Genomic DNA, 22,160 nt, shown 5'->3' on the forward strand with positions numbered 1-22,160 from the left:
CGACGGAAGCGCGGAGGTGGCCGCAGACAGGCGCACCGACGAGATGCCGCTCCCAACGGGGTAAGAACAAACAACTACCAGAGGCAGAGGGGACCGTTCACACTGTCCCAGAACCCACGAAACTGAGTGTCTTCAATTTATCAAGCAAGATATTGAGCCCTGCCCATGTCTCCTTGCTTAATAAAGGGTTATCTGTTGTACCTCAGTGCAACGATTTCGATGTTAAGGTTAACATCCATTTAAGGCAATACTTTAGCTCCCGTAATCGTGATATTTCTACTGAACATGTAGGTTGCTCACTTGCACATACTCTGACTCCTTTTAGAAGTAAGAGTTATTTTGTACCTCCAGCCAATCGCAATCCATCTATGGAGAAATATTGCAGACTTGTTGAAAAAGATTTTGTTAATCTCCTTAAGAACAAACAGGAGTACATATCTTCCATAATTTACCTTAGAATGAAAAACAAGCTTTGCTTGATTTACAATCCGATACGTCAGTCCTTACCCCCCTGCTGATAAGGGTGGGTCGGTTGTACAATCCGATACGTCAGTCCTTACCCCCCTGCTGATAAGGGTGGGTCGGTTGTACAATCCGATACGTCAGTCCTTACCCTCCCTGCTGATAAGGGTGGGTCGGTAGTACAATCCGATACGTCAGTCCTTACCCTCCCTGCTGATAAGGGTGGGTCGGTGGTACAATCCGATACGTCAGTCCTTACCCTCCCTGCTGATAAGGGTGGGTCGGTGGTACAATCCGATACGTCAGTCCTTACCCTCCCTGCTGATAAGGGTGGGTCGGTGGTACAATCCGATACGTCAGTCCTTACCCTCCCTGCTGATAAGGGTGGGTCGGTTGTACAATCCGATATGTCAGTCCTTACCCCCCTGCTGATAAGGGTGGGTCGGTGGTACAATCCGATACGTCAGTCCTTACCCTCCCTGCTGATAAGGGTGGGTCGGTTGTACAATCCGATACGTCAGTCCTTACCCTCCCTGCTGATAAGGGTGGGTCGGTTGTACAATCCGATACGTCAGTCCTTACCCCCCTGCTGATAAGGGTGGGTCGGTGGTACAATCCGATACGTCAGTCCTTACCCTCCCTGCTGATAAGGGTGGGTCGGTTGTACAATCCGATACGTCAGTCCTTACCCTCCCTGCTGATAAGGGTTGGTCGGTTGTACAATCCGATACGTCAGTCCTTACCCTCCCTGCTGATAAGGGTGGGTCGGTTGTACTCATGGATAGGACTGTTTATGTAAATGAGTGTCATAGACAACTGTTTGACAACACCTTTTACAAGAAACTCAGAAGTGACCCCACTGCCCCATTTCACCAGCAGTATGATCTCTATTATTGAATCTCTTGATCCTCTCCCTGACGACTTTTGACTTTTGATGTTGAGTCATTATACACAATATTCCACACAAGGGCGGTATTGAAGCTATGGAACATTTTCTTCTGCATCGTGACTCTAATGAACTACCTTCCAGTGCTGCATTATAACACTGGCTGAAATAGTACTCACACACAACTACTTCATGTTTCTAAGTGATTTCTTTATTCAGACGAAGGGTACTGCTATGGGATCCCCCATGGTTCCTAACTATGCTAATTTGTATGTGGGCTACATGGAGAAACAGGCCATTTTCCATCCTCTCAAAAAAAAGGTTTTCTTGCATAACATCATTATTTGGAAACGGCATATTGATGATATTTTTGTTCAATGGAGGGGTGATGCAAAACAGCTCCAGGCGTTCCATGCTTTTCTTAACTCTTGTTCTGAGCATCTGAGATTTACTATGCAATCTGATACACGTCAAATCAGTTTCCTTGATCTTCTGATCCTGTGTGAGGATAATGTTCTATACACTGATCTTTACAGGAAACCTACTGATCGTAACAGTTTGTTGAGGGCTGATAGTTGTCACCCGCTTCCCTTGAAAAACAGTCTGCCCTACAGCCAATTCTGTCCAATCAAAAGAATTTGCAAAAAACAAATCAGATTTGGACAGAAATATGGCTGAGACGCAAAGAAAATTAAAGGAGAAGGGGTACAAAAATGGTCAGATTAATACTGCCATTGAGAAAATTCTAAACAAACCGAGACATGATCTTTTTCAAGGACAGTCTTGCAAAAAGAAGCATTCTTGCATTCTAACTACCCGCTATTCAAAGTGCTCTGAACAAATTAAGGGAATCGTTCACAAACATTGGCACATTCTAAGCTCCGATGACAGTATCAGTAATGTGGTTTCGGAGCCTCCCTTGATCGTATTCTAGCGCCGAAGAAATCTCAGAGATCAATTGGTAAACTCTGATTTTACCACCCCAAGATATCCCTACACAACATCTATTTGCACCCCTACTGGATGGAAACTACAAGTGTAATGGCTGTGCTCAATGCAATGGCACTTATAAATGTAGATCCTTCAAATACCCCCTAACAGGGAAACAGATCCCAATCAAAGGTGTTATTACGTGCTCCACTAAGGCAGTTATTTATCTTATAACTTGTCCTTGTGGTAAAAATGATGTGGGTAAAACAAAGCTTGAATTAAAGGTACGAATCTTGGAGCATCGTAGCACCATTAGGTGATAAAACTCGATTTACCCAGTTACGGCCCACTTTTTGGAAGCAAACCACTCGATTTCGTCTCTACGTTATATTGGTATCGAACATGTCACCCTCCCTAGGAGAGGGTATGACCTCGACAATTTATTGTTAAAACGAGAGGCTGCCTGGATCTTTAATTTAAAGACTCTTGCTCCCTTCGGTCTCAATGTAGACTTTGATCTGAAGGCATTCTTGTGATTATTGTAAATGTTGTAGGCCTATGTAGCCAAATTGTATCTATGATTGTATGCTATCCATTCATGTTTTTGATATGTTATTTCTATATCTGAGAATTAACCAATGATATCCTTTGACATTATATAAACGAGTCACCCTGCAGTGTTTGTCATTATACCCTGATGAAGACAGCTTGTCTGTCGAAACGTTTTTCAAGTGTTCTACTCCGCTAACCAGCACCTCGCCTAAATTGGTGTGCGTTTCTTTCGCCTCTAGATTATTATGTTGTCACATCTTCCCTAGACAGGTAGGTGGAGGAATACCTAGTACCTGGACAGGCAGAGGGATAGTACCCGGACAGGCAGAGGGATAGTACCTGGACAGGCAGGGGATAGTACCTGGACAGGCAGAGGGATAGTACCTGGACATGCAGAGGGATAGTACCCGGACAGGCAGAGGGATAGTACCTGAACAGGCAGGGGATAGTACCTGGACAGGCAGAGGGATAGTACCCGGACAGGCAGGGGATAGTACCTGGACAGGCAGGGGATAGTACCCGGACAGGCAGGGGATAGTACCTGGACAGGCAGAGGGATAGTACCCGGACAGGCAGAGGGATAGTACCTGGACAGGCAGGGGATAGTACCTGGACAGGCAGGGGATAGTACCTGGACAGGCAGAGGGATAGTACTGGTGGAGGGATAGTACCTAGACTGGTGGAGGGATAGTACCTGGACTGGTGAAGGGATACAGTAACAGAGGCCTACCTGGAGCAGGTGGCAAAGGCGGTGGTGAAGGGCGTGATGAGGCCGGACAGGAAGCTGAAGGGGTTCTTGCGTGTGAACCCAAAGTAGATGAGAGGCAGGACGACCCCCCCGTGGATGATATGACCCAGGACGGAGGCGAATATGTATTTCCCCAGACTGGTCACCAACAGAACCACATCCTCCATTTCCACAATCTTACTACCCACCAGGAACATGATGCCGAACGGGACGTACCTGAGGTAGGAGAAATATCGAAAGTATACCATTTGGTGAGGTGATGACTAACAGAATATTTATTTTTGCTGCAGATTTATATGAAAGAAAAAGCTAAAACATTTATCAGAAATGTAATTAAATGTTTAATTTGATTCAACATAAGTAGGCAGCTTCCCAGTCAAAAAGTAGCTTCTCATTTCAGTGTCAAATGCATAGCGTCAGCAGGCTCCAACACCTCCTGCAGTTCTTAAGGAATAAACAGTACAGACTTTATCTAGTGAGCCATCAGAAGCTCCTCTTGTTTCCCTTGGGAATAGTCTTGGGAACCAGGAGAGGCTAATCACATGATCTGGGTTGTTTAAGGTCACTCACCACATGATCCAGGACACCAGTACCATGGTGGCTTCATTGAAAGCGTTGAAGAAGCGTATGAGCTCCTCCCCCTCCTCTCCCAGCTTCCTCAGTGCCACCCCGAACACCATGGCAAAGAGAACCAGGCCCAAGATGTTCATACCATCTGGTTCTGTGCCCACAGGAACCTACATAGAACACATAACACACTTTTGTTTATGTATGGATGTTATTTAAAAAAAGAAAAAAAATCAAAACACAGAACATCATAACACAGAATATCAAAACACAAAATAGAACATAAAACATCAGAACATCATAACACAGAATATCAAAACACAAAATAGAACATAAAACATCAGAACATCATAACACAGAATATCAAAACACAAAATAGAACATAAAACATCAGAACATCATAACACAGAATATCAAAACACAAAATAGAACATAAAACATCAGAACATCATAACACAGAATATCAAAACACAAAATAGAACATAAAACATCAGAACATCATAACACAGAATATCAAAACACAGAACATCAGCAAATAGAAATCAGAACATAGCCTTTCATTTTATTTGATTCAGTAGGCTACCATTTAAATAGCCTCCTCAGATGATATTCAGCCCAGAGAAAAGAGCTATGCTCCCATTGACCCCTTCATGGGGGACCCACCACTATTGGCACTGGTCGGAGGAGGGTCTGCCATGTCTGTTCATCAGTACCCCTCATAGACTGGTAATTCTCTGCCAATGAATGAGCCAAACATTTCTATGAGTGTCCCAAATGGTACCCTAATCCCTATAAATCATCATAGAGCCCTGGTTAAAAGTAGTGCACTATATAGAGCCCTGGTTAAAGTAGTGCACTATATAGGTAATAGAGTGCCATTTGGAACGTATGCCCTTGTCAGTCTGGCAGCTGGGTACAAGAGGGTGATTCAGAAAGGGTCTGGCCCCAGAAGGGACTGGCCATCCAATCCTTGTCACCCCTCCCAGTCCCTGATTCCCGTCTTCTCTTCCTCTGCGGGCCCTGTGACGGCTGGGCCAAACTACCCAGCTGAGTGATGACATAGCTGGGCGTCCTTCCAGCCTCGCTTGGAGGTCAAGTCAACAAGTCAGAAAAATTGTCACGTTCCAAGCCGACTACAATGCTGGGAGCTCATATCATCTGTGCTGACTGGACCAAGATTTAAGTATCTTGGTGACAGAATCTCTTCTCCGTTTTTTTTTTCTTCCCCAAACGTCTTCTGAAATTCACACAGAAATAAAAACAGATAAAGAATTCTGTGTCACCACATTTTCCTGTAGCGATGATTGACCTTCTCACCCCAGCTCTGTACACATGCACGCATACACACAGACAAACACACACTCAGCAATGCCAACCAGCCACTACGTCTGAGTGTATCTGGCCCAGGGTGCTCCAGGAATCCATCCTCGGACCGTGCCAGACCAGGGTTCCCTGTTTGGACTCTCTCTCTCTCTCTCTCTTAGAGGCAGAGTCATTGCTCAAACTCTATCTCTCTCTTAAAATCAGAGTCGTTGGTCAAACTAACATGCTAGCTGGCCAACAGTCCAGGCCTGCCTGGCTATATGAGGGCTGAATATGACACGTGTCATGACATTGCCCTCTTTGGGTATAGCGAGTACCCTCCCCCTCTCTCTTATCACCTCTCTCTCCCTCCTACACCCAGGTTCTGTTATCTCAGGTCGTAAATTCCATGAGGAGACTCTCCTCAGGGCCATGCAGTATAGAGAGAGTTTCACAGTAGAACAAAGGAACTTCTTCTACATCACAGAACTTGAGAACTGAACAATATCCATGTTTTGGAGAATGTGTAAACGGTCGTTGGAGAAGCCAGCTACGACCGGTCTGTTTTGTTTAATGTTTGTGACCTCATGAAAGACGATACAGCCACATTACCACAACTCTGTTTATACATTAGCCTCCGTTATGAGGTTTGCATCTAATTATTGTATAAAATGAATGAGTAAAGATGAAACTATTTGTGAAATTATGTAAGGTGATGTTGAACCATTAACGTGAGAGAATTGTATTCCCTTTAAAGTTTAACTAAGTCATTGGCCCGCCCCATGAGCACAGACATTGATCTGGCGTCATGGGACAGTCCTTTTCTACTGTTCCGAATAAAACCCCCACCTGGAGAAATCCTCTTGAGACCATGTGTACCTCGATCACCGAGAGGGCAAAGGTTTGAGTAGAGACCACAAAAACCTCAGTATAAGCTAAGGTTGTAATGGTTGTTGAAACTGAAACTATCGATCCCGACAGAATAAGAGCAAATCTTAGATACTAATTACTAGTCTGCAGCTAGAAACTATGTTAACCTGAGATGCGAAGACTGACAACCGCCAAAACATCTATTCTATAAGAACATTTCTGAATGGGACTCTGAAGTGTCCTTTGTAACCACGAAAGACTTCTTAGAAGCAGATGGAGAGACGAGCGGATGAACTTTCCAACAGAAAGACGGACGATTCCAACAGAGATCTCTGACAACACACTGAGCGTAAATATATATTGATTGCAATGATTCCCGAATGAGTGAGCGTGCATGTGCAAAGGATTAGCATTTCAATTAATAATTATCAACTGTTTAGTGACTTGTAATTCCCGCCCTTCTCAGTCCACATCCACTTCCCTTTGTCCACCAAGCCGTCATATCGGCTTAGCCCACTAGGGAACCTCCCCTATCATTTCCTTGTAACCATATTTACGGTTTGATTGTTTATGCATGACATATGACATATGACACATGACATAACTCAACAAACACAGGACAGTGACTGACATTGACATCACAACAGAGTAGCTTGGTCTGATCGGGGTTATGGATGTGGATGAATACTGATCCCTGAACGGTTCATCACTGATCACTTTTTAAAGAAAGAACCGTTAAACTTGTATTGAGTCCTTTCTGTTTGTTACCAGGCTCCAGTGATGTTGCTATGTGTGTTGCTATGGAAACGGATGGTCACTTGCGTAGTGTATTGTGATAAGTGTCTTCACCATTGGACAGTGAACCATAGAACAGTGTGTGTGTACAGTACGTTGTACAACACGTTGTGCTCCTCTTCTGTGTTTGCTGTCCTCCCACTGGTCTCTCATAGGTGTTTGGGACGTGCCCCCAATAACAGACCCAGGGCTGTTTGGGACGTACCCCCATTAACAGACCCAGGGCTGTTTGGGACGTGCCCCCATTAACAGACCCAGGGCTGTTTGGGACGTGCCCCCATTAACAGACCCAGGGCTGTTTGGGACGTGCCCCCAATAACAGACCCAGGGCTGTTTGGGACGTGCCCCCAATAACAGACCCAGGGCTGTTTGGGACGTGCCCCCAATAACAGACCCAGGGCTGTTTGGGACGTGCCCCCATTAACATACCCAGGCCTGTTTGGGACGTGCCCCCATTAACAGACCCAGGGCTGTTTGGGACGTACCCCCAATAACAGAACCAGGGCTGTTTGGGACGTGCCCCCATTAACATACCCAGGCCTGTTTGGGACGTGCCCCCATTAACAGACCCAGGGCTGTTTGGGACGTACCCCCAATAACAGAACCAGGGCTGTTTGGGACGTACCCCCATTAACAGACCCAGGGCTGTTTGGGACGTGCCCCCAATAACAGACCCAGGGCTGTTTGGGACGTGCCCCCATTAACAGACCCAGGGCTGTTTGGGACGTACCCCCAATAACAGACCCAGGGCTGTTTGGGACGTACCCCCATTAACAGACCCAGGGCTGTTTGGGACGTGCCCCCAATAACAGACCCAGGGCTGTTTGGGACGTACCCCCAATAACAGACCCAGGGCTGTTTGGGACGTACCCCCATTAACAGACCCAGGGCTGTTTGGGACGTGCCCCCAATAACAGACCCAGGGCTGTTTGGGACGTACCCCCAATAACAGACCCAGGGCTGTTTGGGACGTACCCCCATTAACAGACCCAGGGCTGTTTGGGACGTGCCCCCATTAACAGACCCAGGGCTGTTTGGGACGTACCCTCAATAACAGACCCAGAATATGCTGACTAGGATCTTCACTCCATTTCCACTTTCTTCCTATCGGTTTCGTTATTTGTCCTGTCCGTGGACCAGCCCCCTCCTGTCCGTGGACCAGATCCCTCCTGTCCGTGGACCAGATCCCTCCTGTCCGTGGACCAGATCGCTCCTGTCCGTGGACCAGCCCCCTCCTGTCCGTGGACCAGATCCCTCCTGTCCGTGGACCAGATCCCTCCTGTCCGTGGACCAGATCCCTCCTGTCCGTGGACCAGATCCCTCCTGTCCGTGGACCAGATCCCTCCTGTCCGTGGACCAGATCCCTCCTGTCCGTGGACCAGCCCTCGTCCTGCCCCTCCTGTCCGTGGACCAGATCCCTCCTGTCCGTGGACCAGATCCCTCCTGTCCGTGGACCAGATCCCTCCTGTCCGTGGACCAGATCCCTCCTGTCCGTGGACCAGCCCCCTCCTGTCCGTGGACCAGCCCCCTCCTGTCCGTGGACCAGCCCCCTCCTGTCCGTGGACCAGATCCCTCCTGTCCGTGGACCAGTCCCCTCCTGTCCGTGGACCAGCCCCTCCTGTCCGTGGACCAGCCCCCTCCTGTCCGTGGACCAGCCCCCTCCTGTCCGTGGACCAGCCCCCTCCTGTCCGTGGACCAGATCCCTCCTGTCCGTGGACCAGATCTCTCCTGTCTGTGGAACAGCGCCCTCAACCATCTCCAACACAGACACCTGTTCTTTTATAGTGTATGTTTCCAATGTGTCTTTGTTCTTACTGTACTGTGGTTGTAATTCCACTTCCTTAAAAGTTGTCATTCGTTTTGAATTTTAGTTTTTCTTGGATGAACCGCCCATGAGAGGCTAAATGAGATCCTAACAAACAAACAAACCAACAACTATGAGGGATGTCATAATCAGTACCTTCTGGTAGAGGATGGTTCCATTGGTGTCGTTTCCCACAGCAACCATCTTGTAATCAGTGGCATACTGTGACATGGAGGAAGAGACAGAGAAAACATGAATAGAATATTTTAAAAAGTAATAACTTTATTTAAACAACAATTATTTGGAAGTACATGTATGTTAACAAAGCCATTCATAAACAAGTAACTAGTTATATTAAAGTACTTATGATCAGGTATTTATTGTCAGATGTATTAAGCGTTTGCACCTGTGCAAGGTTTGCTCCAATATCCTTCAGATCGGGTGGGAATGAAAGCTAAAACCATGAGTCATTTTTCCATTCTAGCTCTATGATTGTGTTCCTTCTGAACTCTACATTCTATGTTTTATACCCTTCAATAAATAACAGCTTAGCACCAGAACATGCAAACACTAAGCAGCCGAGACCCTGTTTCAGAGATGTCTTTAGTTCCTGTGCTGATGAATGCCTGTTTCAGATATGTGTCTTTAGTTCCTGTGCTGATGAATGCCTGTTTCAGATATGTCTTTAGTTCCTGTGCTGATGAATGCCTGTTTCATATATGTGTCTTTAGTTCCTGTGCTGATGAATGCCTGTTTCAGATATGTCTTTAGTTCCTGTGCTGATGAATGCCTGTTTCAGATATGTGTCTTTAGTTCCTGTGCTGATGAATGCCTGTTTCAGATATGTCTTTAGTTCCTGTGCTGATGAATGCCTGTTTCATATATGTGTCTTTAGTTCCTGTGCTGATGAATGCCTGTTTCAGAGATGTCTTTAGTTCCTGTGCTGATGAATGCCTGTTTCAGATACATATTTAGTTTCTGATAAAAAAATAAAATAAAAAAAGCAGCTTCAGAGATGTGGTAGAGAGGACCTGGCAGCCAGAGACCAGCAGAGACACAAAGCAGCTTCAGAGATGTGGTGGAGGACCTGGCAGTCAGAGACCAGCAGAGACACAAAGCAGCTTCAGAGATGTGGTGGAGGACCTGGCAGCCAGAGACCAGCAGAGACACAAAGCAGCTTCAGAGATGTGGTGGAGGACCTGGCAGCCAGAGACCAGCAGAGACACAAAGCAGCTTCAGAGCTGTGGTGGAGAGGACCTGGCAGCCAGAGACACAAAGCAGCTTCAGAGTTGTGGTGGAGAGGACCTGGCAGCCAGAGACACAAAGCAGCTTCAGAGCTGTGGCTGAGAAGACCTGGCAGCCAGAGACCAGCAGAGACACAAAGCAGCTTCAGAGATGTGGTGGAGGACCTGGCAGCCAGAGACCAGCAGACAATGGCAGAGACCCCTCTCCCTGTTCACACACACACACACACACTCCTTTTTCCTCTCTGTCCATTGAGGCCCTGCGCTCTGAAAGATCTGGACCCCCACTGCCGTTCAGCGGACCCCCTACCCCCTACAGGTCCTTTCCTGTTTCAGCACGACAATGCCCCCATGCACAAAGCAAGTTCAACAAAGAAATAGTTTGTTGAGATCGGTGTGGAAGAACTTGACCGGCCTGCACAGAGCCCTGACCTCAACCCCATCAAATACCTTTGGGATGAATTGGGATGCTGACTGCGAGCCAGGCCTATTCGCCCAACATCAGTGCCCAACCTCACTAATGCCCTTGTGGCTGAATGGAAGCAAGTCCCCACACCAATGTTCCAACATCTCATTCCAAAATCATAGGCATTAATATGGAGTTGGTCCCCCTTTGCTGCTATAACAGCCTCCACTCTTCTGGGAAGGCTTTCCACTAGATGTTCGACGAGCAGGTGTCAAAAAACTTTTGTTTTTGGTGTTTTCTAATAAAACTGTGTCCAAATATAATTTATATTTGTGATCCTGATTTCCCTACCTCTCTTGGAATATCATTATATTTGTTTTCTTTAGGTTAACGGTCAGAGCCCAGGTCTGACAGAACCCGTGGTTAACGGTCAGAGCCCAGGTCTGACAGAACCCGTGGTTAACGGTCAGAGCCCAGGTCTGACAGAACCCGTGTTTAACGGTCAGAGCCCAGGTCTGAAAGAACCCGTGGTTAACGGTCAGAGCCCAGGTCTGACAGATCCCGTGGTTAACGGTCAGAGCCCAGGTCTGACAGAACCTGTGGTTAACGGTCAGAGCCCAGGTCTGAAAGATCCCGTGGTTAACGGTCAGAGCCCAGGTCTGACAGAACCTGTGCAGATGATCTAGGTGCTGCTGTAACTCCTCCTTAGTGGGAGACCGTAGAACCAGGTCATCTGTGTACAGCATACACTTGATTTCAGTGTTGTGTAGAGTGAGACCAGGTGCTGCAGATTCTTCTCATGATTTTGCCAATTCATTAATGTAGATGTTAAATAGTGTTGGACTAATTGAGCAGCCCTGTTTGTTGCCAATTTTAACCACACATTTGTTTTTAGTGTACATTGATTTAATAAGATCACCAGTTTCAATTAATTTATCAAAAATACCGTGTGCCAAATTTAATCAAATTCTTTCTTGAAGTCTACAAAACATGAGTAGATAAGTGTGGAGGGGATAAATGTGGTCTGGTCTGTATCTCTCTCTAAAACATGAGTAGATGAGTGTGGAGGGGATAAATGTGGTCTGATCTCTCTAAAACATGAGTAGATGAGTGTGGAGGGGATAAATGTGGTCTGGTCTCTCTAAAACATGAGTAGATAAGTGTGGAGGGTATAAATGTGGTCTGGTCTCTCTATCTCTCTCTAAAACATGAGTAGATGAGTGTGGAGGAGATAAATGTGGTCTGGTCTCTATCTCTCTCTAAAACATGAGTAGATGAGTGTGGAGGGGATAAATGTGGTCTGGTCTCTCTCTAAAACATGAGTAGATGAGTGTGGAGGGGATAAATGTGGTCTGGTCTCTCTCTCTAAAACATGAGGAGATGAGTGTGGAGGGGATAAATGTGGTCTGGTCTCTATCTCTCTCTAAAACATGAGTAGATGAGTGTGGAGGAGATAAATGTGGTCTGGTCTCTCTCTAAAACATGAGGAGATGAGTGTGGAGGGGATAAATGTGGTCTGGTCTCTATCTCTCTCTAAAACATGAGTAGATGAGTGTGGAGGAGATAAATGTGGTCTGGTCTCTCTAAAACATGAGTAGATGAGTGTGGAGGGGATAAATGTGGTCTGGTCTCTATCTCTCTCTAAAACATGAGTAGATGAGTGTGGAGGGGATAAATGTGGTCTGGTCTCTATCTCTAAAACATGAGTAGATGAGTGTGGAGGGGATAAATGTGGTCTGGTCTCTCTAAAACATGAGTAGATGAGTGTGGAGGGGATAAATGTGGTCTGGTCTCTATCTCTTCTAAAACATGAGTAGATGAGTGTGGAGGGGATAAATGTGGTCTGGTCTCTTCTCTCTCTAAAACATGAGTAGATGAGTGTGGAGGGGATAAATGTGGTCTGGTCTCTCTAAAACATGAGTAGATGAGTGTGGAGGGGATAAATGTGGTCTGGTCTCTCTAAAACATGAGTAGATTAGTGTGGAGGGGATAAATGTGGTCTGGTCTCTATCTCTCTCTAAAAGATGAGTAGATGAGTGTGGAGGTTATAAATGTGGTCTGGTCTCTATCTCTCTCTAAAACATGAGTAGATGAGTGTGGAGGGGATAAATGTGGTCTGGTCTCTCTAAAACATGAGTAGATGAGTGTGGAGGGGATAAATGTGGTCTGGTCTCTCTAAAACATGAGTAGATGAGTGTGGAGGGGATAAATGTGGTCTGGTCTCTCTAAAACATGAGTAGATGAGTGTGGAGGGGATAAATGTGGTCTGGTCTCTATCTCTCTCTAAAACATGAGGAGATGAGTGTGGAGGGGATAAATGTGGTCTGGTCTCTCTAAAACATGAGTAGATGAGTGTGGAGGGGATAAATGTGGTCTGGTCTCTATCTCTCTCTAAAACATGAGTAGATGAGTGTGGAGGGGATAAATGTGGTCTGGTCTCTATCTCTCTAAAACATGAGTAGATGAGTGTGGAGGGGATAAATGTGGTCTGGTCTCTATCTCTCTCTAAAACATGAGTAGATGAGTGTGGAGGGGATAAATGTGGTCTGGTCTTTATCTCTCTAAAACATGAGTAGATGAGTGTGGAGGGGATAAATGTGGTCTGGTCTCTCTAAAACATGAGTAGATGAGTGTGGAGGGGATAAATGTGGTCTGGTCTCTCTCTCTCTCTAAAACATGAGTAGATTAGTGTGGAGGGGATAAATGTGGTCTGGTCTCTATCTCTCTCTAAAACATGAGTAGATGAGTGTGGAGGAGATAAATGTGGTCTGGTCTCTATCTCTCTCTAAAACATGAGTAGATTAGTGTGGAGGGGATAAATGTGGTCTGGTCTATCTAAAACATGAGTAGATGAGTGTGGAGGGGATAAATGTGGTCTGGTCTCTATCTCTCTCTAAAACATGAGTAGATTAGTGTGGAGGGGATAAATGTGGTCTGGTCTATCTAAAACATGAGTAGATGAGTGTGGAGGGGATAAATGTGGTCTGGTCTCTATCTCTCTCTAAAACATGAGTAGGTGAGTGTGGAGGGGATAAATGTGGTCTGTTCTCTCTCTCTAAAACATGAGTAGATGAGTGTGGAGGGGATAAATGTGGTCTGGTCTCTCTCTAAAACATGAGGAGATGAGTGTGGAGGGGATAAATGTGGTCTGGTCTCTCTAAACATGAGTAGGTGAGTGTGGAGGGGATAAATGTGGTCTGGTCTCTATCTCTCTCTAAAACATGAGTAGATGAGTGTGGAGGGGATAAATGTGGTCTGGTCTCTCTAAAACATGAGTAGATGAGTGTGGAGGGGATAAATGTGGTCTGGTCTCTATCTCTCTCTAAAACATGAGTAGATGAGTGTGGAGGGGATAAATGTGGTCTGGTCTCTCTAAAACATGAGTAGATGAGTGTGGAGGGGATAAATGTGGTCTGGTCTCTCTAAAACATGAGTAGATGAGTGTGGAGGGGATAAATGTGGTCTGGTCTCTATCTCTCTCTAAAACATGAGTAGATGAGTGTGGAGGAGATAAATGTGGTCTGGTCTCTCTAAAACATGAGTAGATGAGTGTGGAGGGGATAAATGTGGTCTGGTCTCTCTCTAAAACATGAGGAGATGAGTGTGGAGGGGATAAATGTGGTCTGGTCTCTCTAAACATGAGTAGGTGAGTGTGGAGGGGATAAATGTGGTCTGGTCTCTATCTCTCTCTAAAACATGAGTAGATGAGTGTGGAGGGGATAAATGTGGTCTGGTCTCTCTAAAACATGAGTAGATGAGTGTGGAGGGGATAAATGTGGTCTGGTCTCTCTCTCTCTCTAAAACATGAGTAGATGAGTGTGGAGGGGATAAATGTGGTCTGATCTCTCTAAAACATGAGTAGATGAGTGTGGAGGGGATAAATGTGGTCTGGTCTCTATCTCTCTCTCTAAAACATGAGTAGATGAGTGTGGAGGGGATAAATGTGGTCTGGTCTCTATCTCTCTCTAAAACATGAGTAGATGAGTGTGGAGGGGATAAATGTGGTCTGGTCTCTATCTCTCTAAAACATGAGTAGATTAGTGTGGAGGGGATAAATGTGGTCTGGTCTCTCTCTAAAACATGAGTAGATGAGTGTGGAGGGGATAAATGTGGTCTGGTCTCTATCTCTCTCTAAAACATGAGTAGATGAGTGTGGAGGGGATAAATGTGGTCTGGTCTCTAACTCTCTCTAAAACATGAGTAGATGAGTGTGGAGGGGATAAATGTGGTCTGGTCTCTCTCTCTAAAACATGAGTAGATGAGTGTGGAGGGTATAAATGTGGTCTGGTCTCTCTAAAACATGAGTAGATGAGTGTGGAGGGGATAAATGTGGTCTGGTCTCTCTAAAACATGAGTAGATGAGTGTGGAGGGGATAAATGTGGTCTGGTCTCTATCTCTCTCTAAAACATGAGTAGATGAGTGTGGAGGGGATAAATGTGGTCTGGTCTCTCTAAAACATGAGTAGATTAGTGTGGAGGGGATAAATGTGGTCTGGTCTCTCTAAAACATGAGTAGATGAGTGTGGGGTGGATTAATGTGGTCTCGTCTCTCTAAAACATGAGTGTGGAGGGGATAAATGTGGTCTGGTCTCTCTATCTCTCTCTAAAACATGAGTAGATGAGTGTGGAGGGGATAAATGTGGTCTGGTCTCTCTAAAACATGAGTAGATGAGTGTGGAGGGGATAAATGTGGTCTGGTCTCTCTCTCTCTCTAAAACATGAGTAGATGAGTGTGGAGGGGATAAATGTGGTCTGGTCTCTATCTCTCTCTAAAACATGAGTAGATGAGTGTGGAGGGGATAAATGTGGTCTGGTCTCTCTCTCTCTCTAAAACATGAGTAGATGAGTGTGGAGGGGATAAATGTGGTCTGGTCTCTCTAAAACATGAGTAGATGAGTGTGGAGGGGATAAATGTGGTCTGGTCTCTCTAAAACATGAGTAGATGAGTGTGGAGGGGATAAATGTGGTCTGGTCTCTCTAAAACATGAGTAGATGAGTGTGGAGGGGATAAATGTGGTCTGGTCTCTATCTCTCTCTAAAACATGAGTAGATGAGTGTGGAGGAGATAAATGTGGTCTGGTCTCTCTAAAACATGAGTAGATGAGTGTGGAGGGGATAAATGTGGTCTGGTCTCTCTCTAAAACATGAGGAGATGAGTGTGGAGTGGATAAATGTGGTCTGGTCTCTCTAAACATGAGTAGGTGAGTGTGGAGGGGATAAATGTGGTCTGGTCTCTATCTCTCTCTAAAACATGAGTAGATGAGTGTGGAGGGGATAAATGTGGTCTGGTCTCTATCTCTCTCTAAAACATGAGTAGATGAGTGTGGAGGGGATAAATGTGGTCTGGTCTCTATCTCTCTAAAACATGAGTAGATTAGTGTGGAGGGGATAAATGTGGTCTGGTCTCTCTCTAAAACATGAGTAGATGAGTGTGGAGGGGATAAATGTGGTCTGGTCTCTCTAAAACATGAGGAGATGAGTGTGGAGGGGATAAATGTGGTCTGGTCTCTATCTCTCTCTAAAACATGAGTAGATGAGTGTGGAGGAGATAAATGTGGTCTGGTCTCTCTAAAACATGAGTAGATGAGTGTGGAGGGGATAAATGTGGTCTGGTCTCTCTTAAAACATGAGTAGATGAGTGTGGAGGGGATAAATGTGGTCTGGTCTCTCTAAAACATGAGTAGATGAGTGTGGAGGGGATAAATGTGGTCTGGTCTCTATCTCTCTCTAAAACATGAGTAGATGAGTGTGGAGGGGATAAATGTGGTCTGGTCTCTCTAAAACATGAGTAGATTAGTGTGGAGGGGATAAATGTGGTCTGGTCTCTCTAAAACATGAGTAGATTAGTGTGGAGGGGATAAATGTGGTCTGGTCTCTCTCTCTAAAACATGAGTAGATGAGTGTGGAGGGGATAAATGTGGTCTGGTCTCTCTAAAACATGAGTAGATGAGTGTGGAGGGGATAAATGTGGTCTGGTCTCTCTAAAACATGAGTAGATGAGTGTGGAGGGGATAAATGTGGTCTGGTCTCTATCTCTCTCTAAAACATGAGTAGATGAGTGTGGAGGGGATAAATGTGGTCTGGTCTCTCTCTCTAAAACATGAGTAGATGAGTGTGGAGGGGATAAATGTGGTCTGGTCTCTCTAAAACATGAGTAGATGAGTGTGGAGGGGATAAATGTGGTCTGGTCTCTCTAAAACATGAGTAGATGAGTGTGGAGGGGATAAATGTGGTCTGGTCTCTATCTCTCTCTAAAACATGAGTAGATGAGTGTGGAGGAGATAAATGTGGTCTGGTCTCTCTAAAACATGAGTAGATGAGTGTGGAGGTGATAAATGTGGTCTGGTCTCTCTAAAACATGAGTAGATGAGTGTGGAGGGGATAAATGTGGTCTGGTCTCTATCTCTCTCTAAAACATGAGTAGATGAGTGTGGAGGGGATAAATGTGGTCTGGTCTCTCTCTCTAAAACATGAGTAGATGAGTGTGGAGGGGATAAATGTGGTCTGGTCTCTCTAAAACATGAGTAGATGAGTGTGGAGGGGATAAATGTGGTCTGGTCTCTCTAAAACATGAGTAGATGAGTGTGGAGGGGATAAATGTGGTCTGGTCTCTATCTCTCTCTAAAACATGAGTAGATGAGTGTGGAGGGGATAAATGTGGTCTGGTCTCTCTCTCTAAAACATGAGTAGATGAGTGTGGAGGGGATAAATGTGGTCTGGTCTCTCTAAAACATGAGTAGATGAGTGTGGAGGGGATAAATGTGGTCTGATCTCTCTAAAACATGAGTAGATGAGTGTGGAGGGGATAAATGTGGTCTGGTCTCTATCTCTCTCTAAAACATGAGTAGATGAGTGTGGAGGGGATAAATGTGGTCTGGTCTCTCTCTCGAAAACATGAGTAGATGAGTGTGGAGGGAATAAATGTGGTCTGGTCTCTATCTCTCTAAAACATGAGTAGATTAGTGTGGAGGGGATAAATGTGGTCTGGTCTCTCTCTCTAAAACATGAGTAGATGAGTGTGGAGGGGATAAATGTGGTCTGGTCTAATCTCTCTCTAAAACATGAGTAGATGAGTGTGGAGGTGATAAATGTGGTCTGGTCTCTCTCTCTAAAACATGAGTAGATGAGTGTGGAGGGGATAAATGTGGTCTGGTCTCTATCTCTCTCTAAAACATGAGTAGATGAGTGTGGAGGGGATAAATGTGGTCTGGTCTCTCTCAAAACATGAGTAGATGAGTGTGGAGGGGATAAATGTGGTCTGGTCTCTACTCTCTCTAAAACATGAGTAGATGAGTGTGGAGGGGATAAATGTGGTCTGGTCTCTCTAAAACATGAGTAGATGAGTGTGGAGGGGATAAATGTGGTCTGGTCTCTATCTCTCTCTAAAACATGAGTAGATGAGTGTGGAGGGGATAAATGTGGTCTGGTCTCTATCTCTCTAAAACATGAGTAGATGAGTGTGGAGGGGATAAATGTGGTCTGGTCTCTCTCTAAAACATGAGTAGATGAGTGTGGAGGGGATAAATGTGGTCTGGTCTCTATCTCTCTAAAACATGAGTAGATGAGTGTGGAGGGGATAAATGTGGTCTGGTCTCTATCTCTCTCTAAAACATGAGTAGATGAGTGTGGAGGGGATAAATGTGGTCTCCTCTCTCTCTAAAACATGAGTAGATGAGTGTGGAGGGTATAAATGTGGTCTGGTCTCTATCTCTCTCTAAAACATGAGTAGATGAGTGTGGAGGGGATAAATGTGGTCTGGTCTCTCTAAAACATGAGTAGATGAGTGTGGAGGGGATAAATGTGGTCTGGTCTCTCTAAAACATGAGTAGATGAGTGTGGAGGGGATAAATGTGGTCTCCTCTCTCTCTAAAACATGAGTAGATGAGTGTGGAGGGGATAAATGTGGTCTGGTCTCTCTCTCTCTCTAAAACATGAGTAGATGAGTGTGGAGGGGATAAATGTGGTCTGGTCTCTTCTCTCTAAAACATGAGTAGATGAGTGTGGAGGGGATAAATGTGGTCTGGTCTCTCTAAAACATGAGTAGATGAGTGTGGAGGGGATAAATGTGGTCTGGTCTCTCTTCTAAAACATGAGTAGATGAGTGTGGAGGGGATAAATGTGGTCTGGTCTCTCTAAAACATGAGTAGATGAGTGTGGAGGGGATAAATGTGGTCTGGTCTCTACTTCTAAAACATGAGTAGATGAGTGTGGAGGGGATAAATGTGGTCTGGTCTCTCTAAAACATGAGTAGATGAGTGTGGAGGGGATAAATGTGGTCTGGTCTCTCTCTAAAACATGAGTAGATGAGTGTGGAGGGGATAAATGTGGTCTGGTCTCTCTAAAACATGAGGAGATGAGTGTGGAGGGGATAAATGTGGTCTGGTCTCTATCTCTCTCAAAACATGAGTAGATGAGTGTGGAGGGGATAAATGTGGTCTGGTCTCTCTAAAACATGAGTAGATGAGTGTGGAGGGGATAAATGTGGTCTGGTCTCTCTAAAACATGAGTAGATGAGTGTGGAGGGGATAAATGTGGTCTGGTCTCTATCTCTCTCTAAAACATGAGTAGATGAGTGTGGAGGGGATAAATGTGGTCTGGTCTCTCTCTAAAACATGAGTAGATGAGTGTGGAGGGGATAAATGTGGTCTGGTCTCTCTAAAACATGAGTAGATGAGTGTGGAGGGGATAAATGTGGTCTGGTCTCTCTAAAACATGAGTAGATGAGTGTGGAGGGGATAAATGTGGTCTGGTCTCTATCTCTCTCTAAAACATGAGTAGATGAGTGTGGAGGGGATAAATGTGGTCTGGTCTCTCTCTAAAACATGAGGAGATGAGTGTGGAGGGGATAAATGTGGTCTGGTCTCTCTAAAACATGAGTAGATGAGTGTGGAGGGGATAAATGTGGTCTGGTCTCTATCTCTCTCTAAAACATGAGTAGATGAGTGTGGAGGGGATAAATGTGGTCTGGTCTCTCTCTCTAAAACATGAGTAGATGAGTGTGGAGGGGATAAATGTGGTCTGGTCTCTCTAAAACATGAGTAGATGAGTGTGGAGGGGATAAATGTGGTCTGGTCTCTCTAAAACATGAGTAGATGAGTGTGGAGGGGATAAATGTGGTCTGGTCTCTATCTCTCTCTAAAACATGAGTAGATGAGTGTGGAGGGGATAAATGTGGTCTGGTCTCTCTAAAACATGAGTAGATGAGTGTGGAGGGGATAAATGTGGTCTGGTCTCTCTCTCTAAAACATGAGTAGATGAGTGTGGAGGGGATAAATGTGGTCTGTCTCTCTCTCTCTAAAACATGAGTAGATGAGTGTGGAGGGGATAAATGTGGTCTGGTCTCTCTCAAAACATGAGTAGATGAGTGTGGAGGGGATAAATGTGGTCTGGTCTCTATCTCTCTAAAACATGAGTAGATGAGTGTGGAGGGGATAAATGTGGTCTGGTCTCTCTAAAACATGAGTAGATGAGTGTGGAGGGGATAAATGTGGTCTGGTCTCTATCTCTCTCTAAAACATGAGTAGATGAGTGTGGAGGGGATAAATGTGGTCTGTCTCTCTCTCTAAAACATGAGTAGATGAGTGTGGAGGGGATAAATGTGGTCTGGTCTCTATCTCTCTCTAAAACATGAGTAGATGAGTGTGGAGGGGATAAATGTGGTCTGGTCTCTTCTCTCTAAAACATGAGTAGATGAGTGTGGAGGGGATAAATGTGGTCTGGTCTCTCTCTCTAAAACATGAGTAGATGAGTGTGGAGGGGATAAATGTGGTCTGGTCTCTATCTCTCTAAAACATGAGTAGATGAGTGTGGAGGGGATAAATGTGGTCTGGTCTCTCTAAAACATGAGTAGATGAGTGTGGAGGGGATAAATGTGGTCTGGTCTCTCTCTAAAACATGAGGAGATGAGTGTGGAGGGGATAAATGTGGTCTGGTCTCTACTTCTAAAACATGAGTAGATGAGTGTGGAGGGGATAAATGTGGTCTGGTCTCTCCTCTCTAAAACATGAGTAGATGAGTGTGGAGGGGATAAATGTGGTCTGGTCTCTCTAAAACATGAGTAGATGAGTGTGGAGGGGATAAATGTGGTCTGGTCTCTCTAAAACATGAGTAGATGAGTGTGGAGGGGATAAATGTGGTCTGGTCTCTCTAAAACATGAGTAGATGAGTGTGGAGGGGATAAATGTGGTCTGGTCTCTATCTCTCTCTAAAACATGAGTAGATGAGTGTGGAGGGGATAAATGTGGTCTGGTCTCTCTCTCTAAAACATGAGTAGATGAGTGTGGAGGGGATAAATGTGGTCTGGTCTCTATCTCTCTAAAACATGAGTAGATGAGTGTGGAGGGGATAAATGTGGTCTGCTCTCTCTCTAAAACATGAGTAGATGAGTGTGGAGGGGATAAATGTGGTCTGGTCTCTATCTCTCTCTAAAACATGAGTAGATGAGTGTGGAGGGGATAAATGTGGTCTGGTCTCTCTCTCTAAAACATGAGTAGATGAGTGTGGAGGGGATAAATGTGGTCTGGTCTCTCTCTAAAACATGAGTAGATGAGTGTGGAGGGGATAAATGTGGTCTGGTCTCTCTCTCTAAAACATGAGTAGATGAGTGTGGAGGGGATAAATGTGGTCTGGTCTCTACTCTCTAAAACATGAGTAGATGAGTGTGGAGGGGATAAATGTGGTCTGGTCTCTCCTAAAACATGAGTAGATGAGTGTGGAGGGGATAAATGTGGTCTGGTCTCTCTAAAACATGAGTAGATGAGTGTGGAGGGGATAAATGTGGTCTGGTCTCTCTTCTCAAAACATGAGTAGATGAGTGTGGAGGGGATAAATGTGGTCTGGTCTCTCTCTAAAACATGAGTAGATGAGTGTGGAGGGGATAAATGTGGTCTGGTCTCTCTAAAACATGAGTAGATGAGTGTGGAGGGGATAAATGTGGTCTGGTCTCTCTCTAAAACATGAGTAGATGAGTGTGGAGGGGATAAATGTGGTCTGGTCTCTCCTCTAAAACATGAGTAGATGAGTGTGGAGGGGATAAATGTGGTCTGGTCTCTACTCTAAAACATGAGTAGATGAGTGTGGAGGGGATAAATGTGGTCTGGTCTCTCTAAAACATGAGTAGATGAGTGTGGAGGGGATAAATGTGGTCTGGTCTCTATCTCTCCAAAACATGAGTAGATGAGTGTGGAGGGGATAAATGTGGTCTGGTCTCTCTTTAAAACATGAGTAGATGAGTGTGGAGGGGATAAATGTGGTCTGGTCTCTCTCTAAAACATGAGTAGATGAGTGTGGAGGGGATAAATGTGGTCTGGTCTCTTCTCTAAAACATGAGTAGATGAGTGTGGAGGGGATAAATGTGGTCTGGTCTCTCCTAAAACATGAGTAGATGAGTGTGGAGGGGATAAATGTGGTCTGGTCTCTATCTCTCTTAAAACATGAGTAGATGAGTGTGGAGGGGATAAATGTGGTCTGGTCTCTATCTCTCTAAAACATGAGTAGATGAGTGTGGAGGGGATAAATGTGGTCTGGTCTCTCTCTCTAAAACATGAGTAGATGAGTGTGGAGGGGATAAATGTGGTCTGGTCTCTCTCTCTAAA

General features: G+C 45.2%; 1 protein-coding gene across 1 annotated transcript in view; it reads right to left on the minus strand.

The window, feature by feature from the left end:
- The window catches only part of LOC106562888 (neutral amino acid transporter A), a 209,658-nt gene that overhangs the window by 155,002 nt on the left and 32,496 nt on the right, over positions 1–22,160 (minus strand). The window contains exons 3-5 of the mRNA XM_045687163.1: positions 9,073–9,138; positions 4,149–4,315; positions 3,561–3,794 (exon numbers count right to left, since the gene is read on the minus strand). Coding sequence (XP_045543119.1) covers positions 3,561–3,794; positions 4,149–4,315; positions 9,073–9,138 — 467 coding nt within the window. The remainder of the gene's footprint in view (positions 1–3,560; positions 3,795–4,148; positions 4,316–9,072; positions 9,139–22,160) is intronic.

This window comes from Salmo salar, chromosome ssa01, assembly GCF_905237065.1.
Source record: "Salmo salar chromosome ssa01, Ssal_v3.1, whole genome shotgun sequence".
Taxonomy (NCBI): Eukaryota; Metazoa; Chordata; class Actinopteri; order Salmoniformes; family Salmonidae; genus Salmo; species Salmo salar.